The 22,443-nt window shown below is 46.2% G+C and overlaps 1 protein-coding gene across 2 annotated transcripts in view; it reads right to left on the bottom strand.

Moving 5' to 3' along the window:
* Nucleotides 1-22,443, bottom strand: part of TRIO (trio Rho guanine nucleotide exchange factor) — a 356,231-nt gene that overhangs the window by 35,201 nt on the left and 298,587 nt on the right. For both annotated transcript variants that reach the window (XM_041731545.1, XM_041731546.1), the window contains exons 35-37: nucleotides 5,989-6,281; nucleotides 4,668-4,838; nucleotides 2,104-2,199 (exon numbers count right to left, since the gene is read on the bottom strand). In XM_041731545.1, the coding sequence (XP_041587479.1) occupies nucleotides 2,104-2,199; nucleotides 4,668-4,838; nucleotides 5,989-6,281 (560 nt within the window). The remainder of the gene's footprint in view (nucleotides 1-2,103; nucleotides 2,200-4,667; nucleotides 4,839-5,988; nucleotides 6,282-22,443) is intronic.

Below are 22,443 nucleotides of genomic sequence, written 5' to 3'. Positions count from 1 at the left end.
TCTACCAAGTACCAGCAACCTTCCTGTCTAAATTCCAAGCCCATCGTGCCACTTCCAGAACATGTCTATCTGGGAAGAAATTCCAGTTATGGCAGAGTGAAACAGTCTAAATTTTTCCTGATACAATTCCCATGTGACTGAGTCAATCATAGTTTCATTAGTTTCATAGCAAATGTGGTCAATGCCAGTCTGTCTGGTGCACTCAGCATCAATACTACTCATAGGCAGGCTGTCAGTTTCTCTTGCAGTCTCTGATGGTTAGAATGATCAGACGATTAAAAAAAAAAAAAAAGGACCAGATAATTGATTAGAACCTGTCTAGGGGTAGAAAAAATGGAATGATATAATGTTGCCCAGTTAATACCCACTGGAAGGAAGATAAGTGTCCAACTTTAATAAGTATGCTCTTTGACCTGGCAACTCCAGTGCTGGCAATTTACCCTATAGGTAGGTTTACAATAGTGCAAAACTGAAAACAACTTTATACACACACATGCACATATATAGTATTATTAGGAATTTGTTTAAATAAATTGTATAGTATACTCAAGTCTCTGCTCCTTACTGGCTGGTTAAGTTTTTATACTCTATGGCTTCATCTCTGTCACCTGTAAAAATAAAATGATGGTAATGTGCATTTACCTCATTGGGCTCCAAATAAGTTAGCATATATGCTTAGAATAGTGCCTGGTTTGGTTTCGAGTAAGCCCTCAGTAAATCACTGCATCCATGCAATGTGATATTGTGCAGCTATTACAAAGAATGAGGTAGACCTTATATACTGATGTGAGAAGCTCCTATTAAGTCTTAGAATCTTAAAAACTGAATGAATCCATTTTGAAAAACAGAGCATGCACCAGCACCCTCTCCCTCTCCATATATGTTTGCACCTGCAGAGAAAACGTCTGGAGGCAAGCATACCAACCTGATCAGAGTGGTTACTTATGGAAAAGGGACTGGTAAGAGTCTTTATGGAAAAGACTTTATTTTCAGAAGGGTGAATTTTCAAAGATGTTAAGCAACTTTATGGAGTTGTAGAGTATACCGATGTAAAGGTTGTTACCATTAATGGTTGTTACATCTCATAGTTAGGAAAACTGAAGAAACACGGAAATTAACTGATTTGAATCAGTTAGAAGCAATGCACACCTATCTAACTTCAAATCAATATTCTGATTTTGGGGCTTTATTTAAATGAATCCATGCTGACCAAATGGAAATACAGAGGTCACTAAGAAAATACAGCCCATATATAACAATGCAAGCTCTTCTGTCTTAAACATTGTGAATCCAAATGAAAGATCTCAGAGACAGCAAAAGGAACTATCAACCTATGTTTGTGTGCTACTGGCCGCATTGACCACACTTGCTATGACAGTGCTTGTCCTATATTTGGTGTAAGTGCAGGGGACTGATTAACCTTGGAAGGTACCTCTCTAATCCCCTGGGTTGCTCTGCTTTATAGGAATGTCTTTTTACCCAGGGGCTGTGGGCTAAGAGAGATGGTCTATGCCAACAGTGAGACTCCTGGGGCGGGGGCAGGGGGGTACCCTCTGGGTCACGTGCCATCTTGATTTCTGGAGGGGCCAGAAACAAGGGCGGGGGAACCATGCCAATGGTCAATCTTGTGTATGTGCCTGAGCTCAAATAAAAACTCTGAATACTAGGCTAAGGTTAGCATCCCTGGTTGGCCAGACTATATATGTGCTGCACTGTGGTGTCACACATCATTGTCAGCAGAAGTCAGTGCTCTGCATGACTACACGTCCTGGGAGAGGACAACTGGAAGCGTGGACCTGGAACCCTCCTGTGCCCCGTCCCATGCACCTCTTCCCTGGCTGATTTTCATCTGTCCTTTCACAACATAAACCACAACTAGGGGTGTAATGCCTTTTCTGAGTTCTGTGGTCCTTCAGGCACATGTGAGCCTGAGGAGTGATGCTGGGTACCCCCAAATGTGCAGCTGGTCAGCAGTGCAGGTGGTCTCGGGGATTCCACCTGTGTCACCTGCCACAAGCACATTCTGTAGACTAGAGCACATCCATCTGTAAGCAGCCCTCAGGGCGGCTCCCGAACCTCAAGACTTTCTCTGAGAAGCCTTACCATCTTGCTTTTCACGAGTTCTTCAATTGCACTCACGAGCTCGGCTGCGCTTGGCGTTTCAGAGCTGGTGGGGCGAACTAATAGCCGGGAAGACGCCTGTGGAAGCAGTGGAGAGAGAGGTAAGGGGGAGAGGAAGGCCTCATGTTAGTCATTGGACAGACCACACATTCTCCTGCAAGCTCAATCTCTTTTTCAAAGTAATTCCAGACAAGAAGACCACAAGTTTGTATTTGTTTGCATTTATTTAAAGTCATCCTTTTAAATTTACAATATTCTGACATGAATTACTAAATAAAACCTGTCTGGGGTACATGTAGAAAGCAGACAAAGTCTGTATTTAATCCTCGGTCATGTAACATAATCATGTTTTTCAGAGAGGTGACTGGGCGCGGGAAGATGCTAACTGTAACTTTTGCAACTGCCGGTTAGGCTAGTGGCTAAGGAGAGAAAGTACAGAATCTGATCAATGGGAGAACAAAAGGCTTAGGATCTAAGGAGTGAATCCCTAAATAATCAGGAAACAAAACAGGATACTAAAAATGGCTCTCCTGTGTTTATGAGGTTAAAAGAAAGAAACTAGAAAGAAAAGGAAAGGAACCGGGGGTGCACTGACCAGACAGGGAAGAGGGGGGACAAGCTCACCATTTTCTGTGCCATCCACTTCCCCAATGATTAGTGCAGAGTACAGGAGATCTGTGGCCTCACAAGCTATGAGATGCCATTTACGGCTAGAATCAGGGTGTACAGGGGTTGACAGGAAAGGCATTTACGGGAAGGGCTGCTGAATTCAAGTTTCAGTAATTAGCAAACACAGTGTTTGCAGATTACTTGTGCCATCAATTAACTGGAAACTAGAAGAGGGGCATAATATGAACCTTGCGTCATATTAGGGACAGCAGAGATGCATGCGACACACAGCTAGCTGTCCTAACGATGCATTTCTCACAGTAGACAGATACAGATTTATACATTCACAACAAGGCTTTTACACGTGTGGATCCATGTATGTGATTTGCAAAACCAATGTTGGTTTGGTCTAATGAAATCTGGAGTATGGGGTGAAGAAAACAAAGTAAAAAATTCAAATGGAGAGGTAAGGAAACTGAGCCAAAACAGACACAGAACACAAATCAACATAATGCTGCAGTGAAAGTTTACAAAAAGAGAAAACAGAACAAAGCAAAATATTAGTCACAAGATAATATACTCTCTGGGAATATCACTACAGATTTTTTGTAAATGAAGAACTGCTACTGATAATACCCAATGAGGTAACACGATAACCAATAAATGATTTCAACACACCAAAGTACAGAGTGCAATCTATTCCTTAAACGGAGAAAAATACTCTTACTGGGGGAATAAGTCAACCAGGCCCAGGACCTCACTCTGCCTAATTATCCAGATTTAAGAAGCTTCAATTTTCTGCTTTCAAGGAAGGTACAGCTTGGAATGCCACAAAACAGTTTAGAAACTGTCTGAGAAACGACACATGCCCATTTCTTGGCAAGTCTGCTCTGCGCGGGGGGTGAGGTCCTCTGTTCCCGCATCTCAGCTCCCACAGCACGTGGCCTGCACCTCAGATGCCCCCAAACTCCAGAGTCCAAGCCAAGCCACGTCTTTCAGGTGAGCCGAGCCCTGCAATGCCCTGACTGCTCTCGGTGCCACAAAGGGGCAAGGGGCAGCTTCCCAGGAGGCAGGATGTGGCTGCCCATGTTAAGAGTAATGCGTGGTTTGCCTCGGCCTCCCAGCTGCCAGTCACTGGGCCGGGGCAGAGTCCAGACCATGAAACACAGGTAGTCCAACAAATGCACAGGTAATCCTGAGCACCGAGGAGGGGCTCAGGGAAAGAAAAAGAGGAAGAATGGGCAAAAACGATGAAAACATCTTTTATTCAGAAAGCTTAGTTACTGCCAGAAACAAACAAACAAACAAAAAAACCCTCTAGTAATGACTTCATAGCAGGGTTTTCAACACCTGCCAGTTTTGAGGAGTACACTGGGCCAGATGGCAAGAGGATGTGCAAGCCAGTTAACTCGTTTCTTTACGACAATTGAGGGCTCTACAACTGGGATGCACAAAATAGTTTTAGAGATTAGGTAAAACTAAACACAAAACCCAAGCTGATCACACCCTAGTTGATCCTAAGTGCTAATGTCAGGCAGGATGGACAGAGGGACGTCCCATCTGAAAACAGCGCCATGTGCCAAAACATCCAGCAGAGAGCAAGGTGGCCCAGTGTCTACGCAAGGGTGCAATCACCAACACTGTGTGTGATTCTCGGACTCCTCTCTCAGGCACCCCGGGTGGTACAGTAAACAGAAAATAAAATTACTTTAAAAGTAGCAGTTACTGAAGCATTATTAAAAATGCACTGAACGTATTTACACAAGTGTACGTGTATGAGAAACTACACATGTTGGCCTACTGCCTGGTCTGAACCGACTTTGTTATTCATACTTTTGGGGTGAAAACAGGCAGCACATTTTCCAGGTGCCTGCTCACAGCCCCGGAGCCACCAGCTGCTGCCGTGAGGCTGGGGTGCAGTGGCCCGGGCCCCTCACCTTGTCGTCCTGTGAATCCGGCTGGAGGAGGCTGTGCTGCTGGATGGCCATGGGCGGGGGGAGAGGCACGGCATCGGCCCCCTCCTCCCCTTCTTCCTCTCCACAGCTTTGCATGCCCGACGATGACGACTTCGAGAGTGTGCCGCTGCTCAGGCCTTCATTCCGGCCTCTCTGAAATCAAACCAATGTTTGCTTGTTATATTCCAGGCTCCATGGTCAAGGTGAGATCACAGGAAGGAACCCTAAGCGGCTACCTGGGAAAGTATAGCCGGGACAGGAGGAGATGGAGATGACAAAAACCAGGAGCAAGCTCTTTCCACCCCTGATGGTAACTGCGACCTGCTCCCTTGTTGCCGCCTCGGATGACAAGGGCCACAGTGCATGTCCTCCTAAGAGGCCTGCTAACATGACCCATCAGGTATTGAACATGTCTCATCTTCAACTGCACCCCCGCCCCCTGATCAGTTCAAAGCTCTGATACATCAATAATTCTCATGTCTACCCAGTTCCTCTGGTCTACTTTCATTTCATTTTGGTACCTTCCTAAAATAAATTCACTGGAATTATAACGGCATAAAGAGTAATACAATTTTAAATGCGTTGGGAGGCACTGAATTTAGTCTCATCAGTTTTACTCTGCTTTTACTCTTAGAAAAATTGTCAGTTTTATTTCTACTAAGAGGACACAGATGTAGCAAACAGACAGACGAGGATGTCATAAACCATATGCTCTAATGAAAACCCAGGGCAAAGCACGCCCAGGAAAAAAGCAGCAGAAAACCCATGTCTGCAAAATAAATTAAACAATACAAATCTTATCCTGTCTGCCTTTTTCTTTTCGAGGGGGCTGGTCTTAGTTAAAAACTCTGTGGGTCCCTCACTGACACCAGCAGCCCAACAGGACCAGCCTGGGGCTATGAAGGGATTCCATTCCTTGTCTTACCACTGAGAGCGCCCCTACCCCAAACAAGAGGGGAGAACTCCTGGCTGACCGCTACACATAAAGGACATGGAAACAATCCAGCACGTGTTGGTTTGAGAAGTGCCCTCCCCGGGGACTGGTCCTGAGGACAGACTACGTGAGTGGTGGGGAGGCAGCCGCAGAGGCCGCGTGTCCCTCTGGGCCCTGGCCACCCATGCGGTCTGGGCGTGGGCACATGGAGCTGCGGCTGCACAGCTTGTCACCGCCGGGCGGCCAGCCCCGGGGACGTCCGGGAACCCCGAAACTGGGGCTTGCCGTACCATCCCTCGGACCCAGGAGAACGGGCGGCCCCAGGGCGGGAGGGCGTGCTAAGCGTCTCGAGCCCAGCCGGGCCCTCACCTCCTCGACAGTCTCGTCCTGCGGGGTGGCCGCGCTGTCGTCCGAGTCCTTCTGCGAGCCAGCGTCGGTGCTCTTGCGGACCTCCCTGCTCTTCTTGTGCTTGTGCGCCAGCTTCTTCACGTGCCCATCCGCCTTCCCGCTGCTCAGCCGCCGCACCGGGCTCGTCAGCCACTTGCGCAGAGTGTTCCCTGGGCGCTTGGGGCCTGGCGAGCTCTGGGCCCCCATCAGGTGGGGCTGGAGGGAGGCCACGGACGCCGGCGGGCTGGCATCGTTACTGGAGACGGACAGCGAGTCTGCACGACGAGACAGACAGCGGGCTGACGGAATGGCCTACAGACAGATCCTCCCCATGTCCTGCCGGTGCCACCTGGCGGCGCACGGAGGGCGGGTGGGCGCCTGGGCTGTGCTCGCCCACCTGTGGGGGCTCTGCTGGAAGGGAAGGCCCAGCCTCCTGGGCCCACACCCCTCGGAGCTTTGCCAGACTGGACTGTGCCCAGGGACGACTCTTCTCCCTCCCGAGGCGCCTCCCCTGAAGTATCATTACCACACAGACAGAAAATGTCCTCATCACTTAAAATACCCCAGGGGTCAGAAGACAGAATTTTTTAAATGTTTCATCCATGTTCTTGATAGACAAAAGCAATGAAAGATTTTAAAGGAAATTAAAAACCAGTCCTGTGAACACAGGTACAACTCCGTAGGCCAACATGTGTGTGTGCACCCCAGTCAGCATGGGTGGGAGTCGGTCAGGCCCTGGGGCAGGTGATGCCCATCCAGGATGCTGTGTCAGAGCACAGGCAGTGGCCGTGAAAGGGCTGGCTGGTTTGGGGGGACCCAGCCTGTGGCCAGACGCTGGGTCTACACTGTGGGGGAGGTCTTTGCTCTTAGCCTGAAGGGACTCTACGTCCAAGTAAATATCACCAGGAATGAACAAAAACAACACATTTTTAAAAGAAATGTGAGGGGGAGCCTTCCTCAAGTAACCAAGATGCTTCACAGAAAATATATCCTCATGAATCTTCTTACTCACTGGATCTCAAAAATATAGTCAACCCCAAATTAATGATTTTTCAGGAGAAAAGAAGAGATTAAAAAAGCTTAGGAAACAGTGACTCTGTTTCCTGTGACTCTAGTGACTCTAGCCAAATCCATGCAGTTATGAGGCATTACTTTACAAAGTGAAAATCGGTGACCTTGGACACTGCTTGGCCCTTTTCTGCACACTTGACTTTAGGATGTCACCACAGTGGAATGGAGTAAATGCTTTATGCTTTAAAAATGGAATGAGGGAGAAGATCACTGATTATGCTTGTTATTTTCCCAAATCTTTTGAAGCCTTGAAAATATATTAAAATTCACCTGTGAGAAGATCCTACTATACAGACACCTGTATTCACTTTATTTACCTCTGAGGCACTGCAGACATTTGGGCTGCAGTTACAAAGCTGGAGCACTAATCCCTCCCAATCCTGTGATTATGTGCCAGAGAGCCCACAGCAGTTTCCCACTCATGCTCCAGACACTGGGACGAGACAGTGGATCCCTGTCTAGTTGCCATCCTGCTCCTGCCCTGGGCTACGCCTTGTACAGGCACAAGGGATAATCTTCCATAAACAGATGACACATTTGAAGCAGGATCACTCATTCTTAAAAAGCTAGATTTTCCCAGAGCTAGACTTGGTTCAGAACTAATCAATACATAAATGTGTATATATGTATTCATTCATTTATTTTTAACTGTATTTAAAAATGAGAGTCACTACAACGCTTCCACATCATACCCTGTTTCCTCAGGTACCAACTGGAGAGAAAGAAGAGCAAGAAACCATTAAGGTGGCAAATGTGCCCTGGAAGTACTATCCTAGCAACCTTCTCAGGTGCTGATTTCGGAGAAAGGGCAAACAGGGAAACAGTGCCAAGCCTCAGGAACTCTGGCAGAGGGACAAGACAGACAGAAGCAAGAGAAGGTCTGGACAATCTACATGCCAAATGAAATTTATTCAACTTAGGTTTTTTTTTTTTTTGGTACATCTGGGTGGCTCAGGGGTTGAGTGTCTGCCTTCGGCCCAGGGCATGATCCTGGAAACCCGGGATCGAGTCCCACATCGGGCTCCCTGTCGGAGCCTGCTTTTCCCTCTGCCTGTGTCTCTGTCTCTCTCTGTGTGTCTCTCATGAGTGAATAAATAAATAAAATCTTAAAAAAAAAAAGGAATTGCTTTAAAATTTTTATTTAAGTTCCAACTTTTAGCATGAATCTGTGCCACCCATAGCAGGTGATATTTTTCAGTCATTTACTGTTCTGAGACTTGGAGCTAAGCCCTGTACCTGCCCCTGGACAGAGAGGAATAAAATCTTCCTTCACCCACAGGATCCACCATGTAGTACTTTCTAGGACCACATGGCTCTTAGGCTAGAATACGACACCTGCTTTAAGCAAGTACAAATCCTATTGGGAGGTTGAGAAGAAGGGGAATCAAGTGGAAGGATCATGGAAGGCCTCACAAAGGAGGCAGCACTGAAGCTGGCCTTTGAATGCACGAGGCTTGAATAACTCATGTAACCAGATCACAAGGATGTTCACTCCATGAGGGCCGGGGTCTCACCTACTCTTGGTACTTGAGGTACTCGCAGAGCCCGCCCTGATGCTTAGCACACAGTAGGCACGTATTATGTATAGAATGGAAACATCAGAAATCTCCAGCCTCAAGAGGCAGAGCAAGCTGAATCATAGCCCACATATGAAGGACAATCACGTCTTTGATGTGTGTCCACTCAGCTGGATGAGTGTAGCAGACAAAGGCCTGTGGAGGTAGCACGTGGGGAGGCCGGATGTATGCGGGGCTGGCCAGCCTCTGATGAGCTGTCTCTGACGGAGCCCCCTGCATTTGTGTGAACTGAGGGAGGCAGGAAGACTGAGGCCCACATACGTTAGTAAAAACAGATCTTCATGTTCATAAGTGGAATACTCACGCATTATGAGTGATGGGGAGCACCAGCGAAGCCAACAAAGGAGCCTCACATATGTTCTTGTGCCTACAGATGAGAACTGGAGGGAATGTGGCACAAGAGTGGTGGGGCATATAACGTGAGTGGAAAGTGAAAGGAGGATGCCCGCTGGCACTCGGGACAGTCCTTGTCTAGCAGCTTGCAGGTCACGGAGAAGTGGGAGAACGGTGGATGGGCGGGAGCCTGGGGCCTCCTCTGAGCACGAGGACCTCTCCTCCAGGCAGCAGAGCAAACAGCAGGAGGGCATGAACTACAGCCCCTCCGAGACGCTTTGTGGGCCCCAATTCCCAGGGCATTCTAGCCTTACTTGGAGAGGAGATGGCAGCTGTAGAAGGGGTTCCGAAGGAAAAACTGGAGACTCATTCTCCAGCTTCTCTCTGTAGGCTCAACTGCACAGGGTTTGGTTCTTTGCACTTTGGGAAGTAAATTCAAAAGAGAGTTCCTCCTCAGCTGGCGGCTCAAGCATTACAACTGTGGCGGTGGCCTGGACATCCCCTCCTGGGCCCTGGGAGGAGGCAGAGCTGCCAGAGGCTACAGCTCACCTGTATGAACTGCTGTTCAGTGCCCTCCCTGAGCTGCTGTTTATCAAATCACTTAATGACACTGTTTCACTTCCCTGGAATATTTAGGACTTAGAAAAATCTTGAAGCAATTACAAACTAAGGAAGAAAATTTTATTGAACCTTAAGTAGCCTCTACACCCAACGTGGGGCTTTAACTCCTGACCCTGTGAGCGAGAGTTGCCTGCTCTCAGCCAGCCTGCTACCTCTCTACAGTGTTGATGAATTTTAAATTTTACCTCAAAAAACAATTTCATTTCAGAAGTCTGAAAAGGTAGAGGGAAAGTTTCTTCACCTGTCTCTAGGATTAGCAGTTATTTTGTGTAGTGCAGGTCTGATAACTAATTCTGGTGATGAGTGATAAAAAGAAAATAACCAAAACCAAAAGCAAAGTAGACGAATTCCTTCTTTTTCCACTTTGTCTTTAAATAGTAATGCTCAATTCAACTTTTTGACACTGTTTGTAAAAAACAATAATTTGTTTTTTATAATACACAAACTTCTTTTGCCCAAATCAGTGGACTGTAATAGTTCATGTTCTGCTCTTCACTGGAATGTGACATAATGCATAAATCAGGAATTTACAAACTTAAAAATTATTTTAAAAAACTTATTAGTAAAATGAAATAAAGAGCCTATTTCTTTAGTTAAGTGAAGAAAAGACTCTGACCAGTAGACCAACTGCTCTGTTACAAAATCTGAAATTAAACATGCCCTAATGGCACCTAGTGGAACTAAAGTCTCTAATGCTATTGGGCACGAGGTGGCGCAAATCACAAAACACACGGAGCTTGGACGATCTCTTTGGGAAGACCTTAAATCTGCACACAGGTGCCTTTCCCACAGGAGTTCCTGGTGGTGGTGATGTGGGGGGGTCTGAAGTGTCCTGCCCAGGTATAAATACTGCTTGGGAAGGCCCCCCTCCCCTAAACCCCCCCTCTTCTGCTCTGGACTAGACGGGTGTACTGCAGTACTGCCAGGCGGAGGGAGCTATGGCCCCGGCTCCAAGTAACTATTTCGTGTCGGTAATTTCCCAGCTGGGTAACTGTCAGGACAGGAAGCCAACTGTGACCTCAGGCTCCAGACTTCATGTGGGCGGGCGCTGACTCTGGTTTGCTTACAACTACACGCCCAGCTGCCGGCAGGATGTATGGCACATCCCTGGAGCTTAATAAGTATACACTGAATAAATGACAAACAGGGAGTGAACAAGTCTATTACCAGCTACAGGCCACCCCCTGTCTGAGCGCATTGCCGGATAACCGAAGGGGACCATGGTGAAGGGCAATGCCCTGATTGGTGGTATAGCCTCATCAGTTGTGAGAGGAGCTACAAGGAACAGCTAACTTTAGCCACGGTCCTGAGTTTATAAGGTACTTACAAGATGGTTATTCAAGGTGGACTGAGGCTATTCTTGCAATGACCTGCCTTAGGCGATGCTTTCTTGCAAGGGAGAGGCAGGCCCAGGAGCCCTGAGTGAGGGTGGAGTCATGCCTGCTGGGGGCCCAGGGACAGAAAGAGGATTGGGGGCCGAAATGATGTGAGAAATATGATGGAAACTCATTTGTTCAACTCAAAGAAACAGTATTTGTTCCCGTTTCCCATCTTCACTTACTCTCTCTTGCCTTCCCCTCAACTCCTAACTTCTGGGAAGAAAAAGACTCAACACTCAGTACTACTGCTTTCTCACCCCAAGAACAGCTGCAGACAACCACGTGTTGTTTGGGAATGTGCTTGGGGAAACCCCAGGGATTCAAGGTCCAGATGGAGATCAATTATGTGTGACAAAGAAAGCCTGGACTTGTCAAAGGGTCTCAGCCTGAGCCTGGTTCTCCCACTCAACTGCCATGGCCCCCGGCCGACATTCTGACATCTGGATTTCCTCCTCTCACAGGGCTACCATGGGATTGCATGAAATCACGGGATGAATGAACTGTGAAGTGCCATCTACAAATGCAGGATGGCTGAGGCGAGCTTCTCCAGGACGCCTTGGTCGTACCCGACTTCCAGCTACACTGTATTTATGCAACCGAGAGCACCAGAAGACGGGGACTCGGGATAACCATCTTGGTATTCACAAGCCTCGTGTGGTGAGGACACCCTCAAAATCATTTTGAGAAGAAGGATGAATGAAGGAACCCAGAGAGTTACTTCATTTCTTTCCATTTTTAAATGACGCGTCCCTTATTAAGAAGTGAAGCAGCAAGGTGATGCTATCAGTCCATCACAGTCGAGGCGCCCGAGTGTGGACATGAGAAAGCCATCCATGGCCTACCTGAAGCCTGCAGAGAGGAAATCAGCTCAGGTTTATCTCCTCTTGTTTTGAGGGAACCCAGCCCCATGGACGGCTTCTTTGCCAAAGTCAGAGTTCACACAAAGTCCACACTAGATTTCTTAAAAAAAAAGGAGGGGGGGGGAGAAGCTCAAGAAAGGAGGGAAAGCAGGAGTCCTGACCCCTGGCCCCTTGCAGGAAGGAGTTTCACTGTGTGAGTGCACAACACCGAGACTGCCTGGGGAAGGGAGATCACCCGCTTGGCCCAGTCACTGTGTGTGAGACATCTGTGATTAATAAAGCACTTTTTTTTAACGTAAGAAAAAAAAGGAGAAAGGACCATATCCTGCTAGTTGCAGACTAAGAAGGATCACATTTCATTTCAACCCTCTCCCCAAGTCACAATGGCAGAGTCTCAGGATGTTTCTAAGCGCGGGAGAGCACAACTGCAGTATGTGCGCCCAGATGCAGAGTGGAGAACTCCAGCCCAACGTTGAAAACGGTTCACCAAAACCCCTGCATTCCCTCCTGGCACTCCTGCGGCCTTTCCTCCTTTTCTGCCTCCACAGCACAGGGATCCAGGAGGGCAGAGCTGTCTGCTGCTTTGTTCACATTGTTTCTACAGAGTTGATTTTATTTATTCAAGAGAGACACGGGGGTGGGGGGTGGGGGGGTGGCAGAGACCCAGGCAGAGAGAGAAGCAGGCTCCCTGTGGGGAGCCCCATGCGGGACTTGATCCTGATTCCCGGACCCCGGGGTCACGCCCTGGGCCGAAGGCCGTCCATTCCCCACTGAGCCAGCTGGGAGCCCTTCTCCAGAGTTTAAAGCCCGCTTTACCTTCAAGTGAGCCCTTTCCAGACTACTAGTCACTCAAATGCAAGGGGCTGGGCTCTAGCCCCATCCCGCCCTCCCACTGGGTCCTGGGGGCCGTGCGGGTGCTTCAGTTTCCTGATCGTGGAGTGACAGTGAGTCCTCACCTGGCTGCTGGCAGGAAAGGAACACACACGGTCTTTGTAAAATCAGAGTGTGACTCGAACAAGCGCAGAGGACGTGCAGCAGCCCCAGGCCAGGGACAGCAGGTGGGGCGGCGAGGGTGGCAGCGGCAGCTCCCCAGGTGGCCCGAGCTGCAGCGCCTCACCACGCGCTGCCTGGTGTCCCCGCACTGTCCCTGGGCCGTGCCCGGCCGCACCTGCAGGGCTAGTGCAGACCCCGCGGCGCCTGATGAGGCACAGCCGCCACACAGCTGCCACACTCAAGGCTGGGAGGCTTTCGGGCACACGGCTCACTCCTGCTCAAATGCTCCTGCCGTCTCCCAGAAGGCCTCGGCTAGCTCGGAAGGAACCCGCTCTCTGCCCACTGCACATGCTCAACGTCGCGGGGTCCCGATGCGCGCTACCCCAGAGCAGCCCAGCTCGGCTGGCGGGCGCCCAGAGCAAACTGCTAACATAGAATTTCGGGCATAAGGACAGGAAGCAATGTTTACATCGCGGTTACTCCTAGAGAAAGATTATGCACTGGAGAAAGATAATCCAAGGACACTTGGGGCAGCTGCTTCTAATGTCTGAAAATAATTCATCAGATTATTTTAGAACAGACCGGTCAGGCTTTAATCAGGTGCACCTGGTCTTCGGCAGTTTCTCAAACCTCTTGTCAAGAATTCAATGCAGCAAATCACATTTTAATTTAGGAAATTCTCCCACCATACCAGGAAAATAGTAATCTACAGAAAATCAGATCTAAAAATTACTTAATGGAGCAAAGAACAAGTTGCTAGCTTATGGCTTCTGACTGTGTTGGTTCAATATTCCAGAGAAAAATTTTCTGAGTAAATGACTATCCTCTCTATACTTTTCAACCTGGCTTTTAATTTCCTGCTTTTGGAATCAAGGTAACATCTTTTTGGAATGGGGAGAAAAGGGCCATAATGCACTAGAAATCCTTGAAGATCACATAAAAAGTGAGCTAATCAGTGAATTATTCTCCCAGATGCATTTCTAGGGATCATATCTTCTTTTTGCATTACACAGAGATTACAATGCTCTCCACAGACTAAGCATATTAATTTATGGCAATGACTAGGGAGACGAAGCTGGGTGTCACCGGGGGGATCCTTACGTGATGAAGAGGAAACTGACCTGCCCAATGATACAGTTATACTTTTGGCATTCAGAATACTGCAGCAAGTATTTTATATTTTCCAAACTTAAGTCTATATTCTATTTGTGAATAAGCATCTGAAAACTTTTCTTGATTGACTTCTTTTTCATTCCAGTTACCCTACACTTACATATGTTCCACTCTTCTTGTATGTGAATCAGCGATTCTTAATTTGTCCCTCAGCATTAATACAGGTGCATTAATACAGGGGTTGAAACACAGACTCAGAGTGGACATACATCCCCAGTCAGCTATCTGCTTCCCTGCACAGACCTCTGCTCAAGTGTCCTGCGGTTCCAGGCTTCACTCTGACTGAAACTGTCACACAAATTCATGTTAACACAGGAAATAATCTTTTTACAAAGTTAGAAGCTGTATAGGAGTGAGCACTAGAATTTGTGTTATGGTAATAGACTGAAAAATGTGGCAAGTGCATTAGAAGCAAACTTGAAAGGGGAGCCCTTAACACAAAAATGTGAGCTCTATATTTGCTTTCAAGTATGAAGTAAACACAGAAAACATGAAGAGAATGACTGAACTCCTGAGTTGTGTATGTTTTTTTTACAATAATCCTTAGATTCAACCAAAGGTCCAGCATAGCCTGGCCATGGTTTGTGCTATAATGAAGAACACATGGTCTTTGCTGCCTGAGAAAATGCACATAAATGACCAGCACATTCACTGTTCCCTGTGCAACCCCCTTCCACGCATTCACACTAGCATTCACCAGCAGCCCACCTCAAGAGACCCCTGAATAGAGGAACATAATGTCATCACTGGAATCAATTAAAACAGACTCAACCAGAAACAAATGGACTCAAATATAAACAATCTCTCTAACCTTTCTGTTGGTGGAGGTTGAAAGCAAGGGTGTGTGTGCACAAAAAGAGCAGCTTCCCTGTTTTGTGCTTAGGGAGCCATACCATGAAAAGAATGGCTCCTTGCTACCACGTAGCACGAGGAGCAGTAGAGATACAAGGGTTGTAACCTCTATCTAACTAGACAAACACGAAAACAGAAGTTGCATGTGCAAACTTTGCTCTTTTGACTCTTCGAGAAATCGCTAAATGCTATTTATTCTCAGTGTGGTTTCTGAAAACACTTCAAACATTACCTAATCACTGGAAAAGGTGGCTATGTCAATAAATGCAGAGCTGCAAGCATCATATTCCCTCTTGAATTCATTCTTGGAAGGGGAATGCTAACCTGTCAGAATTTCTAGTCAGTAAAGCATCTCCTCTTAAAGATCTTTCTCCACGTGAATTTCAACACTTGGATTTCCAATAAGGAAAGTTGAAGAAACTAAATTAAAATGAAAGCAGATGGCATAATCCTTTGTGTGGCTAATCAGAGGAACAGGATATCACATATCGCTAAAGTGGAAATTTGAAAATGCCTCAGAAATGAAATAATAGGAGAGCCATTTTTGATAGTGGATAACAGAAAGGATGGGGGAGTCTGGATCAATGTAAGGAATTTAATACAAATCTAGGGAATGGAGTTATCTGTGCCCTGAACAAAACAGGCCCTGGCTCATTTGCTGGATCAGGAATGCTCTGGTACAAGTAGATCTGCAGCTGGTGACAGGTCATCACCAGACTGTCGGCTTTTAGGAAAAGGTACGTGTGGCAGCTGTCCTCTGTTGAGACCGGGGCACTGCAAGAGGACAGCATAGTGAGGAGCAGTAGAGACCAGCCCCTGCTCAAGGGGCAGTGGCTGTGGTGGGCCTTGCTGACCTGACACTCCCAGGGTTTTGGGGGAGAACCCGGCATCCACACTCTGAAAACCACGCCGCTATAAAACACAACTATGGGGATGCCTGGGTGGCTCAGTGGTTAAGTGCCTGCCTTCGGCCCAGGGCGTGATCCTGGAGTGCTGGATCGAGTCCCACACTGGGCTCCCTGCGTGGAGCCTGCTTCTCCCTCTGCCTGTGTCTCTGCCTCTCTTTCTGTGTCTCTCATGAATAAATAAAATCTTAAAAAAAAAAAACAACCCACTAAAACAAAAAAGACAAACCCACAACTATGTTGTCAGAGTTCTTGTTTCTTTTTAAACCCTGCTTTTATGTTAGGGCCTACTTCTTAATGTGAACCTCCTCTGCCCGGGACAAACACTGGCTTTGTCTGAGGAGAGCTTCTGGCCTATGTTCCTGTTTTCTCTGGATAACAGGGACATTTTCTTTGCCTTTAACATGAGTTAGCCCTTGAAATATATTTCTGGGCAGAGATGAACAGCAGGCTTTACTGCAACCAAAAGCCTAAGCTGTCACAGAGGGAAAAGAAATCCCCAAGGAGCTATCTTACCAGTGATGACAGGGAGGGGATTTGGGCCCACTCCTGACTTTTACATAGGACAAAAGCAGATGTTTAAAAATATTCTTGCTCGATGGAAGAAAGACATTTTTTTAAAAAACTGCATAAAAACCAAAAAAACACACACAAATCCTGCAAGCTGCAGACATTTATGTCTATTAGTTTTCCGACACCCTGCAGCCTAGCCCCCACACTCCAAACGCATGAACTCCATGGTTCTCTAGCACATGCTGGCTGGGAAATGAGAAGGAGAGGCAATGTGGCATCAGCACTCAGATGAAAAGTTCTCTAGCCATTGAGGGGCCCCATTGTGCCACTTTGTGTGAAGTCCTGGGCAGCAGAGGTGACCCATGCTCTTGTGGTACCCATGGACAGCAGAGGCCAAGGGGCAGAGGGCCTTTGGCATCTCACCTGGTTCTACTACTCTCTCCTCCATGAACGAACAGAAGCTGTGGCCCCAAGCCAGGCTGCTCCCAGGCAGCCAGGCTGCTCTCTCTGCAAGAGAGTGCCCTGCACGTGAGTGAGGAGCCCCTGGGCACCACCACACGGCGACGGTGACACCCCGCAGCAGGCCACTCTCAGCCCTACTCTGCTGACAGCTCAGGAGCAGGGAAACTCTGAATACTCCTCTATTTGTTTGGCTTTTTCGGAAGCTAAGAACCTCTGTGTTCCCCAAAAGTCAAAAAGGTTGTTCTTTTCACAAGCTTACTTAGGAGTATCACTGCCACAAAGAAAGATTATCATAAAAGCAAATCCTGTGTGTTTACCAGATTACTTAGTACTTGGTATACCTCTGACTTATGGATAATGAGGTTCTTCTCTGCGATAAAATAATGGGTTCTTGATTCTTAATTTCTTCCTTTGGGAAGCTATTCCCATGGCAATACAGCATTTATTATTACCCTGAATAGATAATCATCACTCAAGGGAATAGAAAGCTACTTTGGGGGGAAATAAGCAATCCTGTGATGCTCGCATAACATTCCCTTCGTGTGATTCTGCCTTTCAGAGATTCAAAGACTAAGAAATGTGAATGTTTAACCCACGGGCATAACCGTTCCTGATATTAAACACAAATCGTTAGCAGTGAAAGATCCAACAGCATCTGAAGGAGGCTTACATTTGAACTATAGTCTTCATGATGAATATTTATGCTTTTGGTTAATGTATTATTACTTGTCAGAAAAAGAATGAAATAAATCAAGCTACCTTCTTACAGAAGAAACCAAAGATTTTCTTAGGGGGCAACCTGTAGATTTCCTTAAAGTTGAAATGGTCTCTAAATGAAGCAGGACATACACAAACACTCTCCCATGCAAAATAGTTAAAGAGAACATTCTATAGTTAGTGGTTTGAACTGCATGACTGACTTGTTTCAGGTACTGACAGATTCCTCATTTATGTACAAATTTATCATATTTAATTAAGCCTGGATCCAGAATGCCAGCAAGCAAAAGCCTTTTTCCGACACTCTAGCAAATGCATGAATTGCCTAAGAACACATCTAACTGAAATATGCTATCAACCATGCAATCTCCTGTTTTCATAGAGCCACATAACTCATTTCATATAACCATATACTATTTTTTACATAGCATTAAGAAGAAAAAAAAAACCGGCCCCGGAATGTTCTGCAGTGAGCCTGCCAAGCAGTTATCACTCTTCATGTCCTCTGCACAGCAGGTTAGCTGAAGCTCTGGTCTCAGGGGGTTGCAGGGTAAGTTTGGAAAGAGTTACAGCCCAGGTGAAGGAGGAAATGGGTGGTTTCCCCCCACAAACCACAAAGCAATATCCAGTACATTTTATCTTAGGGTTGCTGGTTGTTTGGTTCAAAAATAAAGAAAAAAAAAAAAAGCCCTAACCAGTTAGGAATCCCTTTCACAATTATATTTTAATAATACCTCTACCAAAGGGAAAACATTGCTCTGACTTACAAAGCTAAGCACTTGAGAACTGGAATGAAAACAGTAAACAAAGCTCAGACAAAAAGCCCAAGGTGTGCATGTGCGGTCCCCACAGCTACACCCCCCCTTCATCTACACGAGGGGTGGAGGGGACACAAACCTCAACTTTTTGTTTGATTTTAAACACACCCCACCCCACCCCCCCAAGAACATTGAATGGCACTGAATTTTAGTTTTCACAGGACCATTCTGTAATTTCTTGAAAACTGCCCACTCCTGTCCTAGGATAGCACATAACAAGACAGTGACAAAAGCCAAAAAAACACAAAGACAAGACGGTCCGGGCAACTGTATTTGGAATTGTTCGTGTGTCCAACACTGGGGGTGATCTCTGTGCCGCTGGGCCCCCAGAGGAGCCCCGGAGCCCAGGCTGGGGTGGGCAGCTTGCTACGAGCCCCATGTGCCCTGTGGCCACGGCCACGGCCTGGTCTCCAGGCGGCTGGGCACCACAGGGGAAGAGAGGCCTGGCATTGCTCCAGGAGGGAACAGACACAGGCTCAGAGACCAAGGAAAGGAAGAGAACACCTCTGCCACGAAGGCCAGCTAGTGGCGCAGACGGCGTCCTTGGCTTCCACTGGCGCCCCTGTGACAGGATGGCGGTGCCCCCGGCCAGGAAGGAAGCAAGAGCAGGAGGTGTGCAACCAGTCTCAGTGTTGGGCTCGGCCTTCGTGTGGGCTCAGCCCCGGGTGGGCTCGGAGGCAGAGGCCAACTGTGCTGTGCACTGTGTGCGGGCTCTCTCTGGGGCTGGGGCAATGAGGGAGGGACGCTCAGTTTTCAGTTCTAGGTCCCGATCATGACAGGTACATCCCCTTCTTGTCACCAAAGACTCCCTCGTTTACGCACTTCTGGGCCCCTGGGCCATGTCTTAGGAGATCCTGGCAACTTCAAGAGATGAAAATGGTAGAGGGGTCACCTTTGAGTTTCACACTTGGTCCCCCGGGGCAGGTTTCCGTGGCTGCGACCCCAGACAGAAGGGTAACTCTAGTCTTTCCACACTGCAAGGTGGAAGTCCATCTTCAGGACTGTGTGGCTTGTTCGTAATTTTAACAAGAGGTAACAAGAGAAACTTTCCTCAACTACGCATTTGAGAAAATGGACAATGGCTAAGACCAGGACAGTTTCTTAGAGTTGAATTTTCAAAGTGTGAGTAAAATATACATCATTTCACACAGAAAAAGCCTAGAAAAAAATGGAAATGTGTCCATACGTCATCTGTTTGTATTTTTTCCTTCTGCTTCTCCATCTGTAAATTCTTTCTTTTTTTTTTAACCGTTAGTGTACAGTTTCACAGAACTGGTATGTTTTGGGGCGATGCTGTGCTTCTGTGTACAGTTTGATGTGAGGACTGTAAAAGCTGACTGGGAGCATGTGGGCTGTAGCTCCTCTCTCATGTCCCCAGCCAGTCCTCAGGGAGTCTCCATGGGCTATTTCCCAGCCTCATTACCCCCACACTCCCAGGCAACCTACCCTGGGTTTATGGACTTGCTTGCTCACCAACAAGGCCAACTTCGAGCACCTGCAGGAAATTCTTTGGAATAAAAAGCCATAAATTTGTGTTCATCCTGAAGTCTGGCTGAAGAAATATGCTTAGAAAGAGTACATACCAAACACAGATCATAGCTGAAGAACAGGGGCCTGCTCCTTATCTAGAGGAAGAAAGGATTCCAGAGCCAGAAAGGTCATTTCTACTGAAGGCTCATAACCTGGGACTTGGAGGGACCTTTTTAGTCTATTTTTAATATTAACTTCAAATCTGAAAACTTTAAAACTTCATGTTTACTCTAAGTAAGGCTAAATAAGTTTACTTTTCTTTGCCTTTTGGCTGGACATAGATACAAATCCAGTGTGTTCACACTGTTTTGATTTTTGTCTCCCAAAACTGTCACCTGAAGTTCAGAATGACAAATACATCTCTGATTAGTGAAAAGTGAGAAAACAAAATTATTTTAAAACTGCAGTTTGCTCACAAGGAAAAAATAACCTTTAATGTAGTTTTCAGAGAACACAACCGCAGCAGGACCGTGTGCGTGTGTGTGTGTGTGTGTGTGTGCATGTGTTGAGTATGCACACATGTGTGCAGGTGAAGAAACTGCAGTTGAGTGTGATTCACAAGGATTTAGCTGAGGTCACATCAGCAGGGGTCAGTGAAGACGGAGACACTGGTGGCTGGACCTCTACAGTAACAACACTATTCCCATTACACTAGCGTGCATAGCTTGTCTTTAACTCATTTAAAAATACATAAAGAGCAAAAAAGGTATGAGATGGAATTAGTTTGCACAGTAACTCATGTGAAAGGCTTTCAGAGCTGAAACAATACAGTGTTGTGCTAAGCACTTTGGTGGTTTCCCTGAACACACAGGAAATGGAGTGTCCTGCGCACGGGGCATCCCTGAGCAGCGGTGGGCAGGGCTGTGAACCCACATGCATACTTTCAGAACAGGTGTGCACTGGAGATTTCAGCAGAGACATCTTCCCTACATTTAGTCTTTCAAATGTTTTCCTTTAATTTATAAAAACAAAAACTGCATTGGTGAGAATCCACATTCTTCAAGAAAGAAACAGGAGATTTGAAGAGGATTCAGGAGAATGATAAGGCACACAGTTGGCTTTGCATGTGCATCTGCTTATTGTTAGGAGGGTCACTGAATTATGCTTTTCCTTAGGAGAATATGTACAGCACTGGAATTGATTCCATGTGTCCTATAAAAGGGTACACTTATTTCAGAATGCTAACAAATTCAACAGTTCCACTATCTTATCAGAGTAACTGGGCTCTCCCACAGGAACCGTCTTAAAAGATAATTTTTAGTTCTTGACCTTACCTAAAACTTGAGTTCTTTTCCTAACAATTGCTTCATAGTAAAACTCTCTGGGCTTATGGCTGTGTAAGTTATTGGTAATGGCAAGGTCTGCACATAAAACGGGCTTTCAGGAAAATTATTCCAAGCAGGAGTAATTCACATTTGAAGGAGAATGCTTCAATGAATATGTCAGAAAAGCAGAAAAACAGCCTTTCCCCAAGGTACTCCAAAAAATGAATCCCCAGATTGCCTGGGGGTCTAAAGAACGGCTCTGCAATCACTCTCTATGATTTGATTTGCTGGGTATTCTAAAGTTATTTTGGGATTTATTTCTTGGGTAACTCAAAATCATTTTTCTTTTTCAAACTGATGTACATCTATTTCCCCATAATCAATTTAATAAGTAGAATCGCATGTATTAAAATACCATTCTGATATAATGTGGAATCTTGGAAACTGCCTTGGAATTGCGATGAAAGTTTGGGAAGAGATGGACAGTCGTATTTTTCCAGGAAAAAAAAAAAAATTAGAGTTTTGCTTTCTCTTATCTATCCTTTACTGTGAAGAGATTAGATTTTTTTCCCAGGAAAATTCCAGTGGGTATCAATTTCTTTCCAAATTTGTGTTAGCTTAAAAATTTTGTGGTGACGGCTTGAATAACATCACTTGGACTTTCCATTAAAATCTGAGAACTGCCAGAATGAAAGTATAGCTAGGGGAAATGAACAATATGATAGTGTAACTATCCTCTAGTATTTAAAAAGTTAAATAATGTCCCTTCAGAAGAATTTCTACAGAACTAAAATAACACTAGGTTTCAAATTCTCTCTATAAAAATGCTATGAGAAAAAAAAGAGAATGCCATGTCTTCTAAAATTCATTATCTCTTGGCAACATTGCTCATTAAAATATTTTGGTCTAAGCTTTGGGGATGTTTATACAACACTGGGAGTGGTGCTTGACGGTTACTCCCATTTTGCAGACAAAGAAATGAGATTCAGAGACATAGGGAGATTTTCTCAAGACCCCAAGCACTGAGTGGCTTAGACTTTTAATGAGACTTTCTTAAAACTGTTATCTTTCACAGACGTTCTTATTATTTTCAGTGAAGAGATCTTATGGATCATCTACTTTCACCCACTTGGTACAGAATAATGCCTAGTGTGTGGTGTCACTGATGGACCTGCCCAGCCTGGACACCTCCAGAAGGAAGGCCGTTCTCAAACAATGAAACTACCATGTATATGATAAAAGTTACGGTTGATGACTCAGAAACGTTTTGATAGCTTTGTGAAAATTACACACAGTATTTATAAAAAATAATGTTTACACCAACAAATTTGATATTCACGCAGCCAACACTTATCTCTCCCAGGGCCC

Source organism: Vulpes lagopus, chromosome 17 (genome assembly GCF_018345385.1).
Source record: "Vulpes lagopus strain Blue_001 chromosome 17, ASM1834538v1, whole genome shotgun sequence".
NCBI lineage: Eukaryota > Metazoa > Chordata > Mammalia > Carnivora > Canidae > Vulpes > Vulpes lagopus.
This window is presented reverse-complemented; position numbering and strand designations above follow the sequence as displayed.